Below are 25246 nucleotides of genomic sequence, written 5' to 3' on the forward strand. Positions count from 1 at the left end.
GTGATGCTTCCGCTGAATCTATCCAACAGACAAGTTTACTCATTCATGACATGTTTAATAATTCTCTTATTCACCATGTCCCTCTTTCTTTTTTTCCCCTACATTTACCAGACGCGTCCAATCACTCCCGTCTATGCCATGGCCCACAATGTTCAGCGTATTCCAGCAGCTGGTGGCTTGTATGGAGCTGGATACGTCCCCATCACAAACTACGCTGCCAACACAGCCGCTCTGGCTGCTCTGCAGAAGAATGCAGCGGTGGCAGCTGCAGCCTACGGAGGCTACACCGGTTACGCTGTGCCACAGGCCTTTCCTGCCACGGCCTTCCAGCTGCCCATCCACGATGTCTACCAGACATACTGATCCTGGGGCTCAGATGGCATTAAATAACTACAATAAGTTTTCCTCGCTGTGGCTGAACAACCATAGCAACATCTCAAAATGTCTCTTAAGCTTGGGAAACCTCCAAGAACTTTGAAGGAATTAAATATATGTTAAGGACACAGACACAAGACATTTTATATCTGTCCCACCTACTGGCCTCAGTGCAGCCTGGATTAATGATGCAGCACCACTCTTTTCTACTGAATATCATTCAACACACATTGAAGAAACTCCACCACTGAGGAAACCTGCTTGTATGTAATGACAAGGACATTCCCCAAAAATCAGCATGACACATACTCACAACACAAACACGCCCATTTTCTCTGACCCACCCCCACTACGTTGTTCCCATGGCAATGGGAACACTGAAGGTACATTCAAGTATTTATGAAGAGAAGATTCACATTTAAGGTTTTGTTCTATGCAGGTCTCTCTTTTTAGTTTGGGCTCAGTGTTTGTTTGTTGAAGCAGGAAACATAGACCTTTACACTATGTATAAAAAAAATTGGATGGAATGGTTAATTGAAAAGAAGTAAAAAAAGACAACAGGAACTACTGACAAATGAGGATACCACTGAAGACAGCTGTCTTTAGATATACTAATGTTGTTTTCATTAATATATAGTATTCAACACACTGCTTCATGCTGTAGGTGATGCTGTCCGTCCATGCTGGTTGAATGTGTGTGCTTCAGACACACCTGTTTGGTACTTTTAGGTTTATTTAGTTTTATTTGTGTTTTGGTTGTTTTTAATGATGGTTGTAAGTGTTTTTTTCTGTTGATGGTTTTTTTTTTGCCTACAATTAGTTTGCCTGTTTTTATGTCTCTACTTTAACTTTTGGAAACGTATAGTATATAATGGTTTATTTGAAGAAAAGTAGCCAACTTACTAATATTATTTTTGACAGATTCCCTGGGGAACTAATGTTAGAGAAAGAAAACTGAAGGCTTTTTTTCAGTTATTTTCTGCATTGTTTATGTTTAAGCCTTATTGAGAGTAACATCATGTACATGGAGATGTTTCCCGTCCTCTGAAACTGCGCCAGCAGGGGGACTAAGACTGAACAGATATTAGTTGTTTTTGCTCATTTGTGCATGTTTTTATTGATGTTTTTTTTTTTATTGTTTGACTTTTGAAAGGTGAACAAATATGGACAGAAATGAGAGACAATTTTCTATATGGACTGGAGCACTCTGTCTCGTAGAGTGCCCCTGCATTTGCCAGTGCTAACCAAAAACGTATGGCTACATACACTCCAGTCTTGTGACATCAGAAAACTTCTCTGGGCCTGGCCACAGGGTCTTTCATCTGCATGTATGTGCAACTCTATGCTTTTCACTGTGCCTTTCAAAACAAAACACACACAGGAGAAGACTTCCATCTGTGCATGGCACCGGCGTCTTCTCCGCTGATATTTCTAATGAACCAGATTTGTGGTATTACTGTGGTGAGACGAGTAGGTTTCAGTCTGTGCAGTCAGATGTGACAAGGCTACCTCTCTCCTGAAGTCTCTTCTCTGAACCATTCTGCAGTAACACACCATACATGTGTCTCCTCCTCATTTCTTGTCCTTAGAACTGTGCTTGACCGAGGTGCACTTAAACGTATTTATAAAAGGCAAGAGATTTGCCGCTTTCAGATGAAGAGATATTAAATACTGAGCATGAACTCATATGTGAACTGGGCTGGTTTCTGTTTGTCTGACAGAGTTTCTCTCCTTGCAGATAAAGCGTGAAAGATAAAATAACCCTTATGAATGTTTAGTAGGCACTTTTAAAACTCTGCTCTCTCTGTTGAAAACAGTGTAAAATTGAATGGGGAATAACTGGAGCAATACCTCATGCTGATGTACCAGTAGCTATGCATGTACTGTATGTACTACAACACACAAACTTGACGGATGCAAACAGCTGCTGATCATGAAGTCACACTCCACAAAGGCCGTTTTTATATAACTACACAAACAACATTTGTATTTAGCCTTTTTTTTTGTAAAACTGTTCTTGTAGTTTTCATTTCCTGCATTCGAGGAGATATCATTGGCTAATTTTTCAACATTTTATACACAAAGTATAATGTTGAGTTTGACTTTGGTGATGGCCTGGATTTTGAGATGAAAAAAAAATCAAGATTAAGTTATTGATTCAAGAATTTGAATGAAAAGTTCAACCATCTACAACAAAAACAATGTTTTTGTTTCATCTCCCTCTATATTTTGCTACTTGTCTCCCCTCAGAAACTGGATTTCATTTAGAAGGCAAACTGCTGTCAAACTGCTTTTATTATATTCTTGTATGATGACAATAAGTCAGGATATATTTAATATATGCATTACATGTGTTATCTATGAAGTGAGAAGAAAAGGTATAATATATTCTAAAACATATTTCTTTTCTTTATTTACACCTTGTTTTAGGGATAAAAAGTCAAAGTAACAAAAGTAGTGAAAAAAAACTCTTTTTTGCCAAAGTGTCCAATAGTTTTTAAACATTCAAGGTTCATGTTTTTTTGTTATGTGTAATATTATGTTTGTTATTTTGAACCATATTTGGTGTTATGAGTGGGAACACAGAGGTCGCCTCGTTCTGCTTCAGATTGCCAACCAGGACTAAAACTGGCTGATTGAAGTGTGATGACCAGCTGGCACTCTGAGCTCTTAGTGTTGAAACTCAGCTTGTCAGTTTTGACCAAGCTATTAACAGTGTAATGGTGATTTAACAGCCCCATGTTAGACAGCAGACGAGTGTGTCCTTCTGCTCCTGCCTCCCACTCAAAACATCCACTTTACTCTCTATTGTCTGCATATCACCCACACTACGGCAGGAGGACGAACTCCTCCTGCTCCTTGTGTCAGTGGTGTGGAGCTGCATATGCCTAGTTTAATATAGGTGTTACCATTTAAACTCTTCCTAGTGTGTGCCTTATTGCCAAGATGTGCCCTTTGCCATTCCTTTGTAGACCTAAGCAGACTATTTTCTATCCGAAGGTTTGTTTAAAAAAAAAAAAAAAGCTTGTTCATTGTTATATTTATAGTGTTAAAGTAGATAAATAAAGCATTTTTAAAAGGATGCATTGCTATGTTGTGTGATTCATTCGTCTCTCTCTGTATTTCCCTGCGTGCCAGACCGTGTAAACCTGGCTAAGTTTTAGATTAAACCTCATAACTGTGAAAGTACTAAGAAGGGTCAGCAGTTTCTTGAAAGGTTCAGAAGCAGAAGACTTTGACTCCGACCTCTGTGAATGGAAACCCATCTCTGACCTCATATATCAGCCATTATTAAGCAATATGGTGGCGGAGAGAGGAGAGAGCAGCGGCAGCACAGTGTTTGGAGAATGTTTCATAAACTTCTCTGTGGCAGGTCAACTTTACTCTAGAAACATGTTGTGCCCCAGTGAGGAGTTCAGGGAGGATTTTAAGAACAAAAGTAGCCTTTCATCATCACGCAGTGTACAATATGTACACGAGGGAAATGACAAGAACACATTTTGTTTTAGCTATTCAATGTCACCATGCACCTTTCAGCTGAACAACCACATGTTTATGCCATGATGTGGAAAAACAATAACTTCATATATATAAGGAGTATGGGAAGACTGATGCAAGTGACACTAATAGGTCTAAAACACTCATCAACATGTATCATCATTCACTCTCCACTGTCACTGTGTGAATGTCTATTAAAAAATCCCCTTGATAATTTAGATTTCACACAACAAAATCATAACATTCAAGTTTTAAAACAGTAATAGACCAAATGATAGATTACAAATACAAAGGGGGAACACCCTATATTTGGTTGATCTAATAATTTATTCAGAGGTGCATCCATCTCTTTTTAACTCAAATACCTTCCACAGTAACAAATTGGTCACATTTCATTCAGAGTAGGAGGAGGATGTCTAGTTAAATCGAGGTCCACTGTTCATTCTTGGGGTTTAATAATACAAAATAGGTTATTGGTATCAATATCTGATTGTTCTGTCATTGGATTATCGCCCATATGCCGGTTTTGTCTCAACTGCGTGTTGATGATGAGTAGCCTATATAACTAATACATGCTTCACAGACTCTGCCAAGCCAATGGAAAGAGTGAGTAATTTAGGACTTACCCACACACTGCCATAAGCACTTCTCCCATACCACACGCACTTTTATTATTTTAAATAATGGCAAGAGAAAGTCACATTTTACACCAGTGCTGTTTGAAAGGACAGGAGTTTTGTCAGGGTAACATTGCCATCTGGTGGCAAATACACTTCATCATAGCAGCTTGCAGCAAAGCGACTGTGCAGGTTTTTCAGTGGCAGCCATGTTAGCTCCTCTGTCATCAATAAACCACCAAACATACAGTAAACCACATTTAATAGCCTATGTGTTGAAGTTAACAAGAAATCAATTCTACATGTGCAGGAGAATATTTACCACACTTAAATATATACTGTATAAATGTATTTAGCTATACTATAGTCTATAGTATAGTCTATACTCAGTCTAGGAATATTGTGATTTCATCTGGTTTTATGTGTGGCAGCAAAAAATGTTCTGCTTTTTTTTTAATTGAAATTTTATTACTCAGTGTTGTTTATTTTTTGCAAGAATATGTTGCTAGATTACTGTCTATACTTGTTTTGCATCCTAAAACAGATAAAGTACAGTAGAGAAATACCCTTCAAACAAAACCCAAGCTCTGTTTGTGCGACTTTGACTACATTTCCCATGATGCACCGGCGGCCGTCCGTGTGCGCGCTGCTTTTGCACGGCTGCTGCTGCATTTGCAGATCTACTAACACCACCGCCAGGTCGAGTCGGTGTTGCGGGAGGCACGGAGGGAAATCCACATGGTTGTCAGAGCTGCTGAAACGCGGCCCCGCACCTGAATGTAACCCCAGTTTATATTTGGCTTAAAGGAGACGCAACAAAGCGCACAAAATGGTTGTGCACCAGGCCCGGGCGAATAAGTAGGTTTACTATAGCTTTAAGAACGCGAAAATAGTGTCTGCTTCTTTAAAATTATATCGGTTTATTAATGAATAGATAATTAAGAAAAGTTTTCAATTTCTAATCAATAAATACATGCATTTAATCTGCGACGAACTCAGCGCACTCACGGAAAATGTCCCACTGGTGGATAAAGGCCGCCTGCCACCAAAACGTCTTTAAACCAGATGTGGTCCGTTTTTCCGCTAATTGCAAGTAAACGTGGTTGACTTAAAGCGGGATTTGAGGTCGGCTGAAGTGTCCTCACGGTGATGGAACCGGTCGGCGACCGAACCGGGAATGTAAATACAGGAGAAGAAACGGCGGAGGACAAGGCCGCAGCCCAGACCCCGGCCACTAGTACGGCCGTCACCCCGAGGAGGGGGCTCAGAGAGCGGGTGGCCGGCCGCCCGAGGTCCGGCGTCTCCGCTCTGTCAGCGGACGTCAACGGAGCAGCCTGGAGCCCGCAGAGCTCCGGACGGGTCCTGAGGGACAGGTCAACCAGGGCAGTCCCGGCCTGGCTGAAGGACACCAGGAGCGACGACGAAGACGAGCCGAGCCCGGACACCGGCGCGGCCAAGCGGAGGAAAGTTTCCAACTCCAGGCGGAAGAAATGTTCAGACTCTGCGGGAGCAGCGGAGCCTGAAGGGGGGGTCGCAGGTGACAGCCTTCAAGGCACAGAGTAAGATTTTAATTGCACAGCGCGGAGGTTGTGAGAGTCCTGCATTTGTTTGTGTACAGTTTTACATGTGCATTACCGTCCTGTGAGGAGCCCGCCTTCAGCCCGGCTCATCCCCTCTCTGCTGCTCTGTGCAGGGAGGAGGGTGGAGTAAAACTTACCTGCTTTTTTATGTCAGACTTTAAGCAGTGATACAACTTTTGAATGCATTGTCTCACCAGAGATCTGATGCATGGATCTTTGCAGGAAATGTCTCATCTTGGTGTTTTTATTTTCATTTGTGCAGCTTGGAGAGCCCAAAGAAACCTGCCACAGATGCTCAAGGTAAGAAACTCTTGATATATGTTGCATATACTCTTGTTACATGCCATCCCTGCCATGTATTGCAAACCATGTGTCCTGCCTGGATCACAAACAGTATGTTTGATGGCATGCCTCTGCTGCCTCTCTCCAGCTCCTCCCTCCAGACGCCCCCCAGCCCAGACTCGTGCCAAGCCCCCTCCTGGCAGGGCCAGCCGCGGCGCTGCCAAGCCTGTGTGTAAGACCGAACCTGGGATGGAGAATCCAGCTGGTGAGCAACCTGTTGACAATGAGCTGCTATGGTTCAGCCTGTAATTCACAAATCAAATCATACACACTCACACACAGAAACACTGAAATGCCATGCCGACTGCTGTTCCCCAGGTTGTTTTACTTATTTAAATTTTTAATTTTTTTTTAAATTCAGAGAACTGTCAGGAAAATCTGCCTCATGTTTTCTAATCATGGACTGGTTGGCATCAGCAGACTTGCTCTCATCCCTCCTTATCACTTAAAATAATTGGCTTTTATATATTTAAGTTTTTGTTTTTCTTAAATTGTTCACAATCATTGCCTTTTTTTAAACTCTTGACTTTTTCTGTATGTCATGCAGCAGTGAAAGGAGAAGTAAACAACAAAGAGAAGTATGACATGTAAGTGTTTATATTGCATCATGTATTGGTATGGTATATATAATTTAATAATATAAACAATCATTTCATTCAAATTCAAGAAGTCACCTGCATTTCATTCATTGTGGTTTTAGTTCATGCATATTATGTCTAAATGTTTTTTTTTTTTTTTTTTACTTATTTAAAGATGTGATTATGATGGATTTTATCACATCTTTGACTCACATTTAAGGGCTGTTGCAAAAATATATAGGGCAGACGAATATTTACTTGCGCTGACATTACAGAGATATTCATCATTCGAACAATTGATGCTGCATATCATTTATTATAAGCATATATGTGTGTTGTATATTGTGAAAGTGTTTGCCTGACTGAGAGCTAGGTGGTGTGTTCATGACCAATGTGTTTCACACTTTGCTGTCTCAGTAAAAAGAAAGAGGAGGAAAGTGTGAATGTTGCTGAACCCGTCTTGGATGATGAAGACCCTCCATTTCACGATGACTCCAGCGAGCTCAACTTCCAGCCACAGAGTCAGAGGTAAATTTATCTCAAGTGCATCACTCGATCCCTTACAGAAAGTGTAAAATCCTGTTTCAAGTCTCTTTTTGTTGCTTTCAGCGGTGCAGAGGAGGAAGAGGCCCTCAGCAGTGATGAAGATGTTCCTTTCAGAGATGACTTAAATGACCAGAGCTATGACCCGAAGGGTGAAAGGTGGGGAGGGGATGGGATTGCACCTCTGTTTGCATTAGATGTGAATTTCTTTGCTGCCTTTTTTTTTATATTTGTTTTGTAACTTGATATTTCTGTTTATCTTCTTAGGGATGCCCCGAAACCAAAGCGCAGAGCTCCTCCTAGACAGAAGGAGAAGAAAGAAAAAGAGAAGGCACCTAAGAAAGAGAAAGAGGTTGCTGAGATAAAGACAGAAGGTTCGGATAACGTGGAAAGTGTGGAAGAGGAAGTAAAGCTAGAGGAAGAAATTGTGGAGGACCCAGAGGGACCTAGGAAGTATGCACTGTTTCACTCAACATACAATATACAGTTAAAGTTTCACAGATTCACATAGTTTTTATGCTTAATGTGAAGTTATTGCTCTTACTGTGACTGTATTATTAAAGGTTCACAAAGGGCATTGTTGTTTTTGTGGATGTATTGCAAACTCCTTTACATGTGTGGATGTGTATTCACTCACTACATAATATGAAATTGTCTTGTTTGTTCACTGTGTGTCAGGAGAGGCCGGCGGAAAAAAGACGACAAAACCCCTAGGCTGCCAAAGAGAAGGTAAAATAACGCCTGCATCGGGTCATTATTGGAATTAAGAATATAATTTTATGGCTTATTATCCAATAAATTGAGGATGTGTATATGATTGACCAACAACATTGTTGGAAATAAATCTACAAATCTGTGGTGCATCCAAGTGAAGGTGTGGAAACTCATGAGAACATTTGGTGCTGTAACATTACAGTGACATTATGCTTCACCCACACAGAAAGAAGCCCCCCGTGCAATACGTTCGCTGTGAGATGGAGGGTTGTGGGACAGTCCTGGCTCATCCCCGCTACCTACAGGTTTGTCTCCGCATCAGCAGTAGCAAATGTGTATAAATGTTCATAGACTTGTAGTTAATTGCCTCATTGCTTTTAGCTGAGGAGAACTAAACTTGGACGCGAGCTGACATCTGCACAGTTATGAAGTTTTGCATGAAATAGATACACTGCAATAATAATTTCCATTTTATTGAAAATATGACCCCACGTGCGTTTATCAACCGTGATAACAAAACCTCATGTACAGTGCGTGTTCTGTGTCCTTCCATTCACCTGATGCTGATGCCCTGTCCTGCATTTTCTTTTGTTTTCCCACAACAGCACCATATAAAATACCAGCACTTACTCAAGAAGAAATATGTGTGTCCTCATCCGTCGTGTGGAAGACTTTTCCGTCTACAGAAGCAGCTTCTGCGTCACGCAAAGCACCACACAGGTACGCATGTGGTGCTTACATACTGTACAATAACAACCCGTTTGACCATTTCCTTTCCAGACGTGATGATGACAGTCTGTGAGATCAAATCGATATTTGGATGTTTTTGTGATTCTAGACCAGAGAGACTACATCTGCGAGTTCTGTGCTCGTGCCTTCAAGAGCTCCCACAACCTGGCTGTGCACCGCATGATCCACACAGGAGAGAAGCCCCTACAGTGAGTACCATCCTCTTAACAGAGGAGTTTTTTGTCGTCTGCCAGTGAGTAATATTTTCTGAGATCATAACCACTCGATTCTCAATTCCTTCCACAGGTGTGAGATCTGTGGCTTCACCTGTCGCCAGAAGGCGTCTCTCAACTGGCACATGAAGAAACACGACGCCGACGCCACATACCAGTTCTCCTGCTCCATTTGTGGCAAGAAGTTTGAGAAGAAGGACTGCGTCGTGGCCCATAAGGCCAAGAGTCACCCAGAGGTGTTAATCGCCGAGGCGCTGGCTGCCAACGCCGGCGCCCTCATCACAACCCCTGCCTCCCTGCTGGAGCTGCCGGGAAACCCCATGCAAGCTGAGGTCGCCAACTTGGACGTGAGCCAGCTGGGGCAGGACGGGCAGGTGGACCAGCTGAGCCAGGAGGGGCAGGTGGGGCAGCAGGTGGCTCAGGTGTCCCAGATGGGTCACGTGACCCAACAAGTGAGTCACCAGGTGGTTTTGCTGGGACAAGACCAGAGCCTCCACACCATGCAGGTGCCAGTGACGATCGCCCTGTCCCCCATCGACCCCCCTTCCCCCGCCGACAACCAGCAGCAGACTCACCTCCAGCTGCAAATGCCCGTCCAGTTCGTGCAGGCCGCTCAGCAGCCGCAGCAGCCTCAGATCCAACAGCTGACCCTCCATTCCGGCTCGGTGCTGACGCAGCACCGGCCCCAGCTCCAGCACCTTCAGTCGTACTCCTCGCAGCAGCAGAGCCAGACGCAAATCCTGCAAATGACCTTCCAGCCCGTCAGCCAGTCCCACATCCAGCAGATCCCCATCCTCGCGACCTCTCACCAGCTTCAGACCCTGCAGACGACCGCCCCGAGCCCCCCGCTACTCTCTCCATCCCAAACTCAGCCCCAGGATCCGGCCTCCACCAACAGGGACAGCTTTATTCTGGACAATTCAGTGCTCGCCGCCTCCTCTCCGTCAGCCAGCTCTGCTGCGGGGGAGGACGGCGTGGTCTGGGCGCAGACGGGACAAGGGGAGGTTCTGGCTGACGGCACTGAGAGACATGTGCAGGAGGCCCTCATGTAAAACCAGTAGGGAGCCCGCAAAGAAGAAGATAGAGGGAGATTATGTCATCAGTTACCCTGATATTACTGTACTGCAATGTTTGAGGTAAATGTAGGATCACCAATATATTATGTACTGTTCACTCATAGTCATATTTGGTAGTTTTTTTTTTTTTTTTAGAATATCTGTATCAGGGAAAGATGTGTCTGTATGTGTAAGTTGTTGCCTTTGTACATAACAGTCCTGTAAACTTAACTAGCCTTTTATGTGAGTGTGTGTGTGTGTGTGTTGATGCTGAGGTAATATTTCAGAGATGTTGTTATTATGCAATAATATAGCAAACTTCCTAGTAATACACAGTGCATCTAATGGCAGGTGTGTGGCAAGTTCTTTCTGGAATAAATGAAGCTAATTTATATGACAAACTAAACACAACAGCTATAAAACGACAAGCATCTGCAATATGTGTGGGGTGAGTAAAATCTGTTTCAGTGAGTAGAGTCATTTTTCTTTTATTGTCCACTATAAAACATTCACTCAAAGAGGTCAAAACACACTCTGAACTCACAAATATAGATTAAACATTTAAAAACCTGGAAAGTATAGAAGAAGGTGTTTCACAGGGCTGTAAAAAGTCACAAATATGCATACTTTAGATATTTTTAGCAGTGTCATTAAACCTGTTACCACAATAATTGTGCAGCTGTTTGTCAAGCCTTGCTGTTGGTTGGCTTTTGAAGGAATAATAACATGTATAACGTAGTCTTAGGTCATTGTAGGCAGCCGAAAGGTGTCCTTGGACATTTGAAATCCCATATTACCCCGCAGAGAGAAAAAAAAAAAGCCAAGTCCATTTGATGATTAAGACAGTTGAACTCAAAATGCGATTATAATCTGGGAAGTGTAATGTTGATAAGTGAGGCTGTGTAGAAACCTCATAACATGTGAATACTAAATCAGCACCTCTCTGATCTGTGAAATAGGATGTGTGGTAATGCAGAAACAAAAAACTGTTCATTTATACAGTATGATGTAAATAAATGTCTTAACATTTATCCAAAGTGTTTTCATTGACAGCATCACACAACATTTTTTTCTTTCTACTCAGCTTTGGCAGCTACGGGTAAATTTGTGGAGAGGGTAGCCATTAACAGTTGTATCATCATGTGCTTTCCAAAACCTGAATGTCTCTTAATCTTTGTATGTGAGAGATATATAAATATATAACTGTCAGAAGTGACGTGCTCACAGGCCTGAGTTATTATTCATCCTACAACGGACAGTAGACGTTTTCTACAGACTTAACACAGAGAAACTTGTTCCATCTGCACTACGTACTATTGCTTTATGAGATCACAGTGTTACAGCTTGGGGGGAAAAAACCCCCATCAGGCCATATTAAGCCGCTCTCTGTCCCTTTGCACGGCATACTGCTTCATGGCTCGTTTAGGAGGAATCAAGGTGTTACTCAGTCCAACCCTCCTCTTCTTCCCCTGCTGCCCCCCAGCTTCTTCCTCCTCTGTGGCTTTGTGGGATCCTGCACCACAGGAGCCGCCTGCATGGGGCTCGGCCTGTTCTGACACTGGTGGTGCAGCCTCATCGCTCACAGGTGGACAGTCAGTCTGAAGGTCACTGTCATGAGCGAACTTGCATTTGATCCCAAATCTGCACCTTCCGTCCTTCCTGTATGACACACACACCCTTTTGCCTCCTATCAGAGAGGGCTTGGCCTGCATTGTCAGGGGGACGTGTTTCTGCAAGGCGCTGAGCTTCTGGTCTGCCTGAGCCTTGAAAGGGTTTGCAAACACACTGCTGTCAGAGCAGGTATTCAGAGGAGGAGGAGGCAGTCTGTGAGGGGGGAGTGAACCCAGGGAGGGGGCAGGCAGCATGCGATGGCAGGCCGCAGATGCTGCTGGGGGTCGTGGTAGTGATGAAGAAGATGAGGGATCTGGGTCTGATTCACTGCCTGAATCACTGGAGGCTGAACCAGACTCCACCAGGAAATTGTGGGTCCTTTTGACAGGAGCCACCTCACCAACATCAGCCACCTTTACAGCACAACTGAGGAGCAGAGAGCCAGGGGAAAGGATTAGTTAATAGCCTATTGTTATTTACAGTTACCTGACAATCCGTATTTAGTATAATGTCTTTTGTGAGTTCATATTTACCCATTTCCAGCGGTGTTTTCATCTCCTTCGCTGTCAGAGTCCGAGGACACTCCGTAACCAACCAGAGAGTTCATACTTTCACTATGAAGTGGCACTAAACCAGGGAGCTGCGCAGCTTCGTCTCCACAGGAAACCGAGCCGATGCTGTTTTCCTAGATGACTTCGCTCTTACGATAAAGAATGAATGAATTTATCAAAGTGATATAGCTCTAAAAAGGCAAATCATTCCCATATCATCTTCCTCCACACCTGCAGGCTTATTTACCACAGCGTTTCTGCCTTCCTGCTGGTGTGTTAGCTGTTAGCTGCCGTCATGTAGCCGCCGCAGCTCGGTGTTTACAGTCTGTTGGCCTGCACTGCCCCCTGCGGCACAGGCGAGGTATTACACAGAGTCGGTTTATTTTACAGTGCGCAATTATAAACAAGCATTGGTTTAACTGCTTTATAAAGAGATCCAGCATCTCTGGTACAGATATTATAGAATACTATTGGTAAATGAGGTAGTATAGGCATCTAACTTATTGTCATTAGAGGATCTTGTTCACTAGAGGTTAAGTTTTACACGCTATTTTCAGCTATTTCCAAATTAACATGTAGCTGGTAGGCTATAATTTGCTCAGGTTTGGCCAGTCTTTTATCATTAAGCTAATATTTTTTTGCAGGACATTGAGGCATCTTAATTCAAGGAGTTAAGAATAAATAATAATAAGTGCCAAATTATACCATGACACGATGTATCCTTAAATGTTTTGATTTAGGCTATGCTTTTAATAATAGGCTATCTAAAGTACAGTTGTTATATTCACTGCTGAAGTCACTATCCATTGCCAATATTTTTTTTAATGTGTGTTCTCCAAGCATGCGTTTCCTGCGCTAAATCAGTTTTGTCATGTTCTGGAGAGTTATTTGTGCAATTGTTTAACTTAATGACAAAACTTTGTCCAGAGATTTATTGCTGGCTTTTCAAACACAGGAACCAACAGTCCAACATTTATAACAGCTGCACTCTTTTCATGTGAATCTGTGTCACATCAGACTTTATGTCACCAGGGAAATTCAAGTCCCAAGGGCTTTTCCGGTCTGCTATGAGGGGGAAAAAAACCTTTATTTGTTCATTTTACTAAACCACTGCTGTCTTATCTTATCCTTAAAGCAGAAGTAAGCGATCAGGTCGTTTTGGCTAACTTTTTGTCAGCCGATGGAGTTAGCAGTCCCCGCCCTCGTCATGGATCTATAGACCTTTTCAGAGAGTATAAACAAATACAGGTGTTACCAAGGATACAAATTAAGGCTCCATTCCATTCAGGCTAAACAGAGTCAGGGTGCTGATATTGTGCATGCTGGCTCATTAGAAAAGATCTGCTACACTAAATGGAATGTAGCCTTAATTGTATTCTTGGTAACACCTGTATTTGTTTATACTCTCTGAAAAGGTCTATTGGTCCTCTCGCCCTTCATGCCGTTCTCTCTCCTCATTGGATAAAGCTTGTAGGATACAAGGAAGCATACAAGAAGTTTTCTCCTGGGCTTACAGTGACTGACAGACCAGTGTTTCGGACCAAACACTCTATGTAAGTGATTGCTGTCGGAAGATAACTATATATCTATACTATAACTTAGCTATATTAACACAAATATTCCGCTTACTTCTGCTTTAAATTACATCCATATTTGGCTTTTACCTGAGCGGACGGCTGACATACACGGAGAAAAAAAAAGCTGCATGGGTCAGGTAACTGAAAACTATGAACAATCCCCCTGACTGCTTCTCTCTGATATCTCCGAACAGTTTATCCAGAAATTTGCTGATATTTCCTTTAAAATCGATGCCAATATCGCTGAAAACTCCGTATTTCTTGTGTTAGGAGCAGCACAGCTGGGAGTAAAAGTTTGGCGCACATAGCAACAGTAACAAAGAGGGGTTGGAGAACTGTCATTGGACCAACCTGATGTCAATCTTGTGTTTGTGTCTCAATTCAGGGGCTGCAGCTGCAGCCTTCGGAGGACCCAGCAGCCTACGCGGTGTCCGGAGGCAACGGCTTCGGAGGCTCCTCCGACGGCCGCATCAACCGTCGGTAAATGGGACGGTCTATCCATAGACATACTGTATATACATATGTCTACATATGTATATACAGTATGTACATACATATGTACATGGGTCTATCGCTCTGGGTCTAGCCCATGGATGTGGTCTAGCCTTCGGAGCATTTCCTGATCCGAACGTAAACAACGGCCGAACGTTAAACGTGGCGCTTGCAACCGCTCTTCCGCTTCTCTACTCACTTTTTTTTTTTTTTTAAGAAGTAGAATCAATACAAGGGCAGTTATCATTAATATAGCCTACTAATAAACGAACCATTTAACAGCAGCCAGGGGGTACGTCCTCCCTTAGAGCGCCATTTTTCGTAGGCTATCACAGATCAGTATGAAAAGATCCTAAATGCAATGCATTGAGTGAATGGAAGGAGATCCCGCCCCGAGGCGTCTAGAGGAGGAGGACAGAAGCCCCCCGTCCTCCCCTAAGCCCCCACCTTCCTGCGAGATTTAAAATAGGCCTATATTATAAATGATTTGGTAATGGTTTATTTCAACCAGTTACTCTTTATTAAAAATATGTTGATCTTCCTCTGGCCTCTCAAAAATAAAAGAGGAACCTCCTCTGACTCTATGGACCAGCCTCCACTGGTACAGAGGTAGGCATATTCTCAGGAAAATAAAGCACCCTCAACAGAATGGCCCCTGTTGATGTTATTTTTATCAATATCAGCCTTACAACTAAGGATAGGCTATAGGATATATTTATATTTGTATAGGCTATTGGATCATTGTTTAAAGCAGAGGTGGCCCACTTCAACAGTAGCCTAAAAGTAGGCTACAGTAGGCTACAGGCTATGTAGTGAACGCATCCTGCTGAGTTATTCATCCTTGTGGTGTGGTGTGTAGTAGGCTACTATTGAGGAGGCAGGCACACGCACATACGGAAACAGTTTTAAATAGTCAGACTACCATTGCTTTTGTCACAACCAGTAAATCAGATAAGCTCCTCAAGAATAAGTTGACGGGCTCCTCCTCCCTCCTCCCCACCGCGGCTCTCCGCCCCCGCTTGTCCCGTTAAATTCCTCCTGCCTGGCATCAGGTTCTCTGGGGAAAGGGCGGAGAGTTGGCCACCAAGTCTGTAACACAAGCAGGCAAGGTCGCACAAACTGGGAAACTCGTTTTACCGAAACCTTAGAGAAGAGAAGAGCGGCTCCGGCTCTAATTAAGGCAGCACCGACTGGGTTTCAGCGGAGGGAGCGGAAGGGCAGCATGAAGTCAACCGTGAACGGGAATCCGGTGTTGTCGGGATGAGGCAGGCGCACCACGCGGGTGTATATTATTAGGGAACCGGCCTGTTGCGTTGGTGCTCCAAGAGCGCGCGTCTGAACTGTGCGACTTGTAGGCAGCAGAGCAGAGGGAGCAGGACGTCCGATGGCAGACAGACGGACCAGGGGCTCGGAGCGGAGCCGGACCACCGCGGCCCGGGCCACGGCCATAGCCGAGCAGCTGCACCACGAGTGCTCCATCTTACTGGAACTTTTTGTGAGTAGAGGAGCTTATTTTTTCCACTGACTGGCTGCAACACTAGTTAAAAGTGTGTGTGTGTGTGTGTGTGTGTGTGTGTGTGTGTGTGTGTGTGTGTGTGTGTGTGTGTGTGTGTGTGTGTGTGTGTGTGTGTGTGTGTGTGTGTGTGTGTGAGAGGGAGAGGGAGAGGGAGACAGAGAGAGAGAGGGAAATAGGCCAAGGTTAACTGGAAAATTAATAGATTTTACCATTGATGTATGTGTGTGTGCCTGTGTGTCTCATGAGTGTCCCCCTGTGCATGTATGTATACTATGTGAGTGTGAATGTTCAAAAAGAAGAACATGGGGAAAGTGTGTGTTTGTGAGAGAGAAAGAAGATAGGGATGGGTGCAAAAGCAAGATAAGAGGGAGAGTTTGTCTGTGTGAAAAGGAAGGAAATGATGTCTAGGACAGCAGGGGGTACAAATGCAGAGGGGTGGTGGTAATGGGGATTGAACTCAGTTGGAATGACTGGAATCGGTGGTGGGCGTTCTTTGGCACTTGCTTTATAGAGCCTGGGCACAATGCCTTCATCTCTTCTCCAGCAAGTCTGTGCCTCTTTGCCTAAAGGTGTGAGAGCTACGGGTTATTAAAACTCCTTGGTTTCCTGCCAGATCACTGCCTCATCTTCCCTTTTACGTGTCTCGCTAGGGGCAAGGGAGTGAACTGGGAGATTGTGTCATCCACATATTTTGCAGGATTTTGACCCTTCCTCCCTCTGTCCCTCACGTCTCCCTCAATTTCCAGTCCTACGCAGTTTTGCACCCTCATCACTGACAGAGTGTTGCTTTTTGGGAGGTGTTGCTGCTTAAACCCTGAAGCGACAGCTACAGACGAATTCCAGTGAACACAACATGAGATATGTCTTAGCATGTCGTACTCATTGTCTCTCAAACAGGATTTAGTTTAGTCTCAAATGAATGAAATGCGAATTAATAGTTTTTTTCCAGGCAGGCTGTCCCTTAGCTCTTAAATCACTTTAAGAGGGTAGCCTACCACTTTTTCAATTAATAATCATCCATTATTTTATTGTTTGACTACATTATTGCTTAGGGTATCCACAACTGCCTCGATCACATTTCCTCTGTCGCCTGAGCTGTAAACATGAACTTCCCCCTCAGACTCTCTGGGTATGCGGGTCACATTAGGCCACTCTGTCACTCTGGTAACAATTTGCACACAGGGCTTAACATTGGCACCTCAGTAAAATGTCACAAGTAGGCCTCTGAGATTCACAACTCACTTAAGTACAGAATCTGATGCCATACAGTCATGCCTGTGAAGTGACCTGACAACCTCACTGACCAGCTCATAATATGGGATTTCTCACAGTGTTGCTCTAAAAGGACAGAGGTGCTGCTTTTGTTGTATTTTGTAGATTTTATATAATTAATTTTCATAAATGAGAAGATCGATACTCTCTTTTCATGTATGGTCCACATGAAGCTATAGAGTCATCAGCTGCCTCTGTTTGAAGGTAACAAAGTCTGTCGACAAGCACTTCCAAAGCTCAACAACGAACTTCGTATATATTATTTGTTTCATACAGTATTCAGTTTGATCACGTGCATTGCACATAATAGGGCGTTTTTTTTTCTATGCTTATGTTATTTTAACAAGTTGACATAACCTTTAAATTGTTGACTCAAGAAATCTTCACTGGAATCAGGCTGCGCATGAAGTCCTCCTTAAAGAAAAAGCCTTCATCTTGACGCCTATATATTATTTTGAGAACCAATGGGAATGGTTCATGTAATATTAGAAGAGTGATTACACAGTGATTTTCAGTTGGAGCCAAATTGCTGTCAAAAGTACAAGTGTTTAGTGCTTGACAGAAAACAGTCTTCAATACTTTAACTTGTGTGCTTCACTTTCCAGCTCGTCCTCCTTTTCCTTTTTCATCATGAATTCTTTCCCAAATCTCACATCTGTGCTTGATTTCCACTGTCTTTGGTCTCTCTCTCTCTCTGCACCTCAAGAGAGAGAAGGAGAGTTTCACTCCAGATGTTACGGTGGCTGATGGCCGCCTGGTGTCAGTCCCTCCTCCTTCCTCCCAGCTGGACAACAGGGACAAGCTCTGGCGCCTCCACTCTGCTCTGTTCCAGTGCCGCAGCTTGTTGGAGAGGGCTATCGCCAGAGAGGAAGAGGAGCTTGGCGGTGCGAAGAAGGGCGACTATGAGACCCAGAGGAAGATGGTGAATGAGAGACTCTCACTTCTCTTAATCAACACTGGAGAACTCCTCAAAGCTGCAGATGGCACAGCAGTCCTGACTCCCAATTTGGATGGACTGGAGGTAGGTGCTGATGTCACATGTTACTGTAATATGATGATAAACTTTTTGGATGAAAATTAAGGCAGAGCTTGTTGCCCCTTCTTATTGGCAGTTAGATGGCCCGAGCCTCCTCTTTGACCTGAAGCTTTGGGTTTACCGGATCTTCAGAGAGGTGGACTACTGGGCCAAGACCGCCAGCTCCGTGCTACAGAGCCCCTCCTCTGTGATAGTCAAGGAGCAAGTGAGGACCACGCGAGCCAGGAGCACAAGGAGCACCAGGAGTGTTAGGAGCGCTCGGAGATGAGAAAGGAGGCTCGACATGTGTGTCTGTGGGTGAAGTGGAATTAAGACAGAGAAAGGGGGGAAAGGTGAGACTTTCAAAGACAGAAGTAAGAGGGTGATAAGAGTGAAGACCAAAGTGAGACACTGGCTGATGCGGAGAGAAAAGAAAGAGATGAGTGAAAACAGCCAGCTGAGGGAGAGAGACACTGATCCCAGCTGACAAGGGGAAATGAGTAGGCTGGGTTATTTTTAGGGCATGAAGCCCCCTATACAGGAACAGAGGCCCCAGATAGAGTCTCTAACTATGTTTATCACCATTGATAACATCTGATGGTACAAGTTTATTTAAGTATCCAGAGTCTAATACATCAATATATTTATTGATTTCATCATAAGATGAAATCGAACAAGCCTCTTGATTCTGGTACAGTTTCTTTCTTTTTTTCTTTCTTTCTTGTTAGTGTTTTTCACTCACTAACACTTGCTAACTCACACTTGTGCATTTTCTTGTGCATGCATTACTCCCTTGATACACCTGTAGTTATTGTTATTGAAGATATACTGCCAGATCCAGGGCAGCTGGCAGCTGAAGCAGTCAGCAAGGGGCATGTTTGGATGGAAATGAGAACATCTGTATTCAAACCACCGCTAGACTGTTGCTGTGATATGTGTAGATACCACAGCTTTAAATCATTCCATAAAGATTAATACCCGGGGCGGTGTTCAATGTCTGAATAAAAAGAAAAGTAACACCACCCTCTAGTGTTCACATGTTGGTATTGCATAAAGACTAAGCTCTTCTATTCTTTCTTAGTTCCCCCCTGTAATTCCTATAATTATATCAAGTTATACTGTACTTGTGTGTTTTTCTTACATATTTATCGCACTTTAGTAGCAATGAAACTATGTACAATCATGTCACAGCATTTAGGGAGCAACAAGTGTGTTGCAAATGGAAGATCAATAGTCAAGGCTCATAGGTAAACGAATGGACACAAATTTTTGTGGCGCTGATTTTGTTTGTTTAGTTGAAGTCTCAAAAAAACTTCAACTCACAGCCCATTAAAAGGGACACAACTTTGTCATCATAGTGTTTGATATGAACACAAAAAGGCACATTTTCCATTTTCACCGGGTCCAACTTCAGTTATCTGAAAAGTAATGATTTGTGTCTGCCACGTGATCCAGTTTCTATCCACTGGGCAGTTGCCATTTGCACTGCAAGAAGTAAAGTTGTAGTTTAGTCAAATTGTGATCCTGTAAATTAATCCAGAAATGACCCTCACATGCTACTCTGTCAATCTAACTCTGGCTGTGGTGCTAATTAAATTAGCATCAGCTGCAGACTCAGATTGTCTTTAATGATGCATGAAGCTTCGGGACAAGACAAAGAGAAGATACTGTGAATGGGAGAGAACCCTGTGTAGAATAATCTTGTTTCGATAACCAAGAAGATCCACGATAAAGTGAGTGAAGAGATGAGATGTTTATTATGTAAGCAGATCTGTGAGACCATATTACATTTACTCTTGGTTTGAGATTTTATTGAGTTAACACTTGTCTTGTTAACATGCTGTAGGTTGATGAACTGTTAGTTGCTGCACTGGGAGCATATAAACAAACCTGTGTGATACTTGGATGACACAGGATACTCCAAACTGTTTTCATTCTTCTGAAAACTGGATGTTGTTACTGGAAGACAAGCAATACATTGGGTCATTTGATCAGAGTCACTATCAATAATTTCCAGATTAAATTTGAGCAATGAGCTACTGTACATGTCCAAAAATTATTCACCACATCTGTTATGAATACACTAAATGAAGGATGAAAATACATCATGGAGCACAAATGCATCCTGCATGTATAATAATGCATGCAAGTGCAGTAGCCTACTGTTTAATGTGTATTGCATTTGCTGCTCTGGGTATGGATTGCAGGACACAATATGTTCTTCTTTGTATACTCTGGTGATGAACTATCTGCTGGACTACACAGTGCATAAATCTTCTTTATGTTTTTTTTTTCCTCCAAAAGGGTTTTTTGAGCTCTGCTCTCCGTTCTTAGTTGGTTGCTTTGGTGGCCTGGTTGGACCCAGATCAAGAACAGTCAAAGACAAGAGACAACTTAGGCCAACTTTGACCAAAAATAACACTGGGTCGAAAAAAGTATGTTGCTACAGGTGCAATAGGAAGAAATGAAATACCGTAAGTCCAATTTAAAGAACATATCAGTAAGTTTAGAGACTCAACACAGGCAAAGTATTACTGGTTGCAGTAATATGTTGCAGAAGCATGTGACAGCTTTGCACAGGGAAAGTTATCATAGCAGTTTTTTTTCCTCCATTGGGCCAGTGCAGTGGTCTCAGTGAAATTAGAGAGACTGCATGTGTGTTGTTGGTCTGGATCCTGCCTCAAAGCCTGAATATTAACTGTATGGTTCAATCAGCTTTATATTATAGCTCCTGCTACACATATCATCTGTTACATGTGAATTGACATACATAATTACAGCCTTTTTCAGACTGTCCTTTTCCTACAGATCATAGTGCAACACTGTCGGTACATTCCTGGTTAACAAAGTGGATGTTTTTAACATGCTATGGATTGATTGTTTCCTTTTTTTTCTTTCTTTTTTTTTTTAACTTTCACTGTGTGTCTTCTTTACAAATGTTGTTTGTTACACCAGAAGTGCCCTCTACTTTGACCTCTGGTGCAGAGAGAAAGATTGCTGCAGACAAATGGCTCACAGCACAAAGAGAGGATTAGGTTACCATCACATCTGTCCATAAGAAGCAATCATACAGTAGGAAAGAGCCGGAAAGTTGTCAGCTTTATCAGAATGTATGATGAACCCGCTTTATCCATGATGATGGTAAAGCAAATGTATTGATTTACTTATGAATTGTTTCTGCCGTTTATCTCTGGAGGTCAACAACAGTAATCCCTGTCCAATGGCTGTGGCTTCAACTCTGGAGCTACTTGTTGAAAACACTCTTGGCTCTCAATAAAATTAACACAACAGAAACCAGACACTCAAAGATAGATATAATCTGTGGGCAGACAAATTTGTTTTGTGTTCTGTTTTATCACTGTAGTCCAAGTCTCTTTTGGACTACAGTGTCCCAAATGGTCTCAAATTAAATCTGCCTTTTGGAATGGAGACCATATTGTCCTGAGCTCTTACAGTCAAGCCCCTCTCAGACATGGGAACTGTAACATTGCTGGGTTCACGTATCATATACAGCAGGTTTTCACTGACTGTTCATAAAAAATACCGTACTATCATAAGATATTATCAAAATACATCAAATAATCAAATTATCCTTGAAAAATGACTTGATTGAGTTGTCAATTTACTGTGTTTGGCTCGATAGTGGTGCAGGTTATGGATGTTGTCCAAGGCAAGAGGCTGTAACTGTAACATGCTGCAAACCTGTTTTGCAGTTTGTGAGAAGAGACCAGCCTTTTTTTTTCTTTTACAAAAGTAGCTTGTGTAGCCTGCTCAAGTATCTCTACTGAGTCAAACCCTCTGCCTTGGAATATCATCTGTGATCGACATGAACTACTCTGAGCTTCATGATTGATTGCACACTATAGGCCTACTCGAAAAGGTCGTATGTACTGTAAGAGCACTGCAATCTTGAGTTTGGCTTGAACGGTCAGTGTTTAGTCCAACTTGGGCCCTGGAGAGGAAAATCTTACAGACATGCAGATATGCTGAGTAATTGATTCAGACCAGTTTTAAACATAATGCCAACATTAGTTTCCTCATTACACATTATTTTATGTCTAAAAGGGGCTTGAAAGGACATCACACTCTGAATGACATATTGAATATAAGGCAGGGTTCATATGGCCGCCATCTTTGACTTGACTCTCACAGCCAGCCTACATAGGCTACTGTTGTTTTTCACCAAAATAGTAAAGTTACACAGTAGCCTATGTATTTTAAATCACAGGGAGAACATCGGTTGATATATTGTGAACATGAAATCAAAGTAATGTACAATCTTTTATGTTACGTTTTCTGAAACTTTGCCATAGTAGAAAAACTTATTTATTATTGATTGGATTCCTGAGGGTGTGTGAGTGGGCTGAAATAAATTGATCTTGGCTATACTTTGAATTGACTGGTGTGTCTGTGTGACGCAAAAGACGATGGTGATGATCAGTGTGTGTGTGTGAGAGAGACTGGGAGGATGCTTTTGTTGTAATGTGAGGAAAAAACGTCACATTTTGAGTTTGAATATTAACAGTTAGATTGTTTGTGTGTGTGTGTTTACGTTTTAACTGTAAGAAAAGACAGGATGTGTGTTTGAGCAAAGGGGGTGGAGTGTGTGTTTAAAAGGGTGTGTGTGTGTGTGTGTGTGTGTGTGTGTGTGTGTTTATGCATGTGCTTGTTTATGTGTGTGTGTGCATCTTTTCATTTGTGTGTGTGGTTGTTAGGGAAGGAGTGGCAGCCAGGATGCCTGTGGAAGAGGGGGGAGGTGTGTGTGTATACTGTATGCGTGTGTGTGTGTGTGTGTGTGTGTGTGTGTGTGTGTGTGTGTGAGAGAGAGAGAGAGAGAGAGAGAGAGAGAGAGGATATGTGTGTGTTAAAGGGATAGAGAGAAAGAGACTGAGAGAAAAAATGGGTGTGTGTGTGTCTGTGTGTGCTTGTGCGCATGTGTCCGTGTGTGCTTGTGCGTTCGTGTGCATGTGGATGTGTATGTGTGTCTGAGCGAGACAGAGAGATGAAAAAAGAGAAGGGGAGAGAGAGAGGGCAGGAAAGAGAGAGAGAGAGTGTGTTTGTGTGTGTGTGTGTGTGAAGGAGAGAGACAGAGAGGGAGACAGAGAGAGGGAGGGGAGAGAGCAAGCAGGAGACTGTGTGTATGTGTGTGTGTGTGTGTGTGTGTGTGTGTGTGTATGTGTGTGTGTGTGTGTGTGTGTGACTGTGAATGTTTGCGCAGGCGTGTGTGTTCCTGTGTGTGTTTCTGTGTGTGTATGTGTGTGAGTGAGTGAGTGAGTGAGAGAAGCAAAGCAAGAGAGGGAATGTGTGTGTATTTGTGTGTGTGTGTGTGTGTGTGTGTATTTGTGTGTATGTGTGTTAGAGTGAGAGAGTGAATGGGTGAGCAAGGAAGAGTGAGAGAGAGAGAGGACATGTACGTGTGTGTATGTGTGTGTGAGAAAGAGTGGGGGAGGGGTGTGTTTGTGTGTATGTGTGTTTGTGTGTGTGCGTGTGTGTGTGTATGTGTGTGTGTGTGTGTGTGTGTGTGTGTGTGTGTGTGTGTGTGAAAGGAAAGAGGGAATGTGTGTGTGTGTGTGGCTGTGTGTGTGCCTGCGTAGGAGGGAATGTGCGTGTACTTGTGTGTGTTTGTGAGTGCGTGTGTGTGTGTGTGTGTGTGTGTGTGCGCGTGTGTGTGTGTGTATGCTTGTGTGTGATGTGTGTGTGTGTCTGACAGAGATAGAGGGGGAGGGGTGTGTGTGCGGGGAGAGCTAGGAGCAAGCTCTGCAAATGGTGTGTGTGTGTGTGTGTGTGTGTGTGTGTCTGTGTGTGTGTGTGAGTGTGTGTGTGTGTTGCAGCAGCACAATATGTGCCTGTGCTGAATGAAAGGGAAATGAATGTGGTGTGTGTGTCTGTGTGTGTGTCCTTTATTGGAAGTGTGTGTGCATCTGTGTGTAGTTTGTGAGGACTGTGTAATTGTGTGTTGCTGTACATGTGCACTGCTTGCACGTGCATGCGAGTGTTTGTCTCCAGTAAGGATTGTGTAGCTGTGTGTGACTGTGAGTGCATATGTGTGTATGTGTGTGTGTGTGTGTGTGTGTATTTGCATGTATATGGACACACAAACTGACACACACGCACAGACACACACAAACACACGCACATATTGGGGGTATTGGTGCGGGTGATGAAGTGTTCATGATAGTGTGCACACGCAAACAGAGCAGAATTACAATTAAACCAAATTCACTCATCAGCTCCAGATCTCCATACATTCCCTCTCACATCCGTCTCCGTCTACTGTCTTATCTCAGCCCAGCATCTTCTTGATGACTGGCCCGACCTGCGCTTTGCTATTCGTCAAGTGGCTCCATGATCCACCGGCTTGGGATCTACACACCATCATCTGCAAATATGATATCAAATCAAATCAAATCAAATGAACTTTATTTTTTGTCTTGGGCAAGTGGCGTCCTAACAGCTGCCTTGTACATGCAATACATACATACATACACAATACATACACTATAACAGTAGCAAAGGCAAACATATCCAAGAAAAGAGAAAGAAAGAAAGTGTGGGGTGCAATAAATAGTTTAAACTACTTATAATACAAGTCCAAATAAAAACATACTAAAAACTAAAAGAAAAAGCAAGGGATGTTGGTTTAAGCCAGCAGGTGGACAGGCAAACCGTATGCAATTGATATGATTGACTGATTGATGGGTTGATGGGCAGGGGATCCACAACCATGGCCTCCCCCCCTGCCCACATAGGGGAAGGGTTACCAGACTAGTGCACGCCAGGAACCATCCCCTCCACCCGACTGAGGTCATTTAACTTTTGTTTTAGAATAATTCTGGTTACCATAATGTGCACCAAGCTAGGGATTGACACTTTCAGGTTCACTGGGGTTAACAGGTGTAGTAGTTCTGTTTGATAACATGTCAAAAACTATATTTAACTAATGTTAGC

General features: G+C 43.0%; 4 protein-coding genes across 14 annotated transcripts in view; 3 read left to right on the top strand and 1 right to left on the bottom strand.

The window, feature by feature from the left end:
* The window catches only part of rbm47 (RNA binding motif protein 47), a 31130-nt gene extending 27762 nt beyond the window's left edge, over positions 1 to 3368 (top strand). For all 11 annotated transcript variants that reach the window (XM_083979073.1, XM_083979074.1, XM_083979070.1 and 8 more), the window contains one exon: positions 112 to 3368. In XM_083979073.1, the coding sequence (XP_083835199.1) occupies positions 112 to 363 (252 nt within the window). In that variant the 3' untranslated portion in view covers positions 364 to 3368. The remainder of the gene's footprint in view (positions 1 to 111) is intronic.
* Positions 3369 to 5307: 1939 nt separating this feature from the next.
* On the top strand, positions 5308 to 10688 carry zfp91 (ZFP91 zinc finger protein, atypical E3 ubiquitin ligase). The gene is made up of 12 exons (XM_083983081.1): positions 5308 to 6049; positions 6333 to 6370; positions 6501 to 6617; positions 6960 to 6999; positions 7408 to 7518; positions 7600 to 7692; positions 7801 to 7986; positions 8212 to 8262; positions 8474 to 8552; positions 8853 to 8967; positions 9086 to 9185; positions 9283 to 10688. Exons 1-12 carry the CDS (start codon positions 5640 to 5642, stop codon positions 10259 to 10261), a joined length of 2319 nt encoding a protein of 772 aa, XP_083839207.1. The 5' UTR covers positions 5308 to 5639; the 3' UTR covers positions 10262 to 10688.
* Positions 10689 to 10994: 306 nt separating this feature from the next.
* Positions 10995 to 12743, bottom strand: LOC310994406 (uncharacterized protein). Its single transcript, XM_083983095.1, has 3 exons — positions 12674 to 12743; positions 12409 to 12575; positions 10995 to 12301 (listed from the first exon to the last, which is right to left on the bottom strand). Exons 2-3 carry the CDS (start codon positions 12480 to 12482, stop codon positions 11629 to 11631), a joined length of 747 nt encoding a protein of 248 aa, XP_083839221.1. The 5' UTR covers positions 12483 to 12575; positions 12674 to 12743; the 3' UTR covers positions 10995 to 11628.
* Positions 12744 to 14447: 1704 nt separating this feature from the next.
* Positions 14448 to 20045, top strand: cntf (ciliary neurotrophic factor). The gene is made up of 4 exons (XM_083969223.1): positions 14448 to 14483; positions 15851 to 15990; positions 17990 to 18304; positions 18396 to 20045. Exons 2-4 carry the CDS (start codon positions 15880 to 15882, stop codon positions 18585 to 18587), a joined length of 618 nt encoding a protein of 205 aa, XP_083825349.1. The 5' UTR covers positions 14448 to 14483; positions 15851 to 15879; the 3' UTR covers positions 18588 to 20045.
* The last annotated feature ends 5201 nt before the right edge of the window (positions 20046 to 25246 follow it).

The sequence above is a fragment of the Trachurus trachurus genome (assembly GCF_905171665.1).
Source record: "Trachurus trachurus genome assembly, chromosome: 1".
NCBI lineage: Eukaryota > Metazoa > Chordata > Actinopteri > Carangiformes > Carangidae > Trachurus > Trachurus trachurus.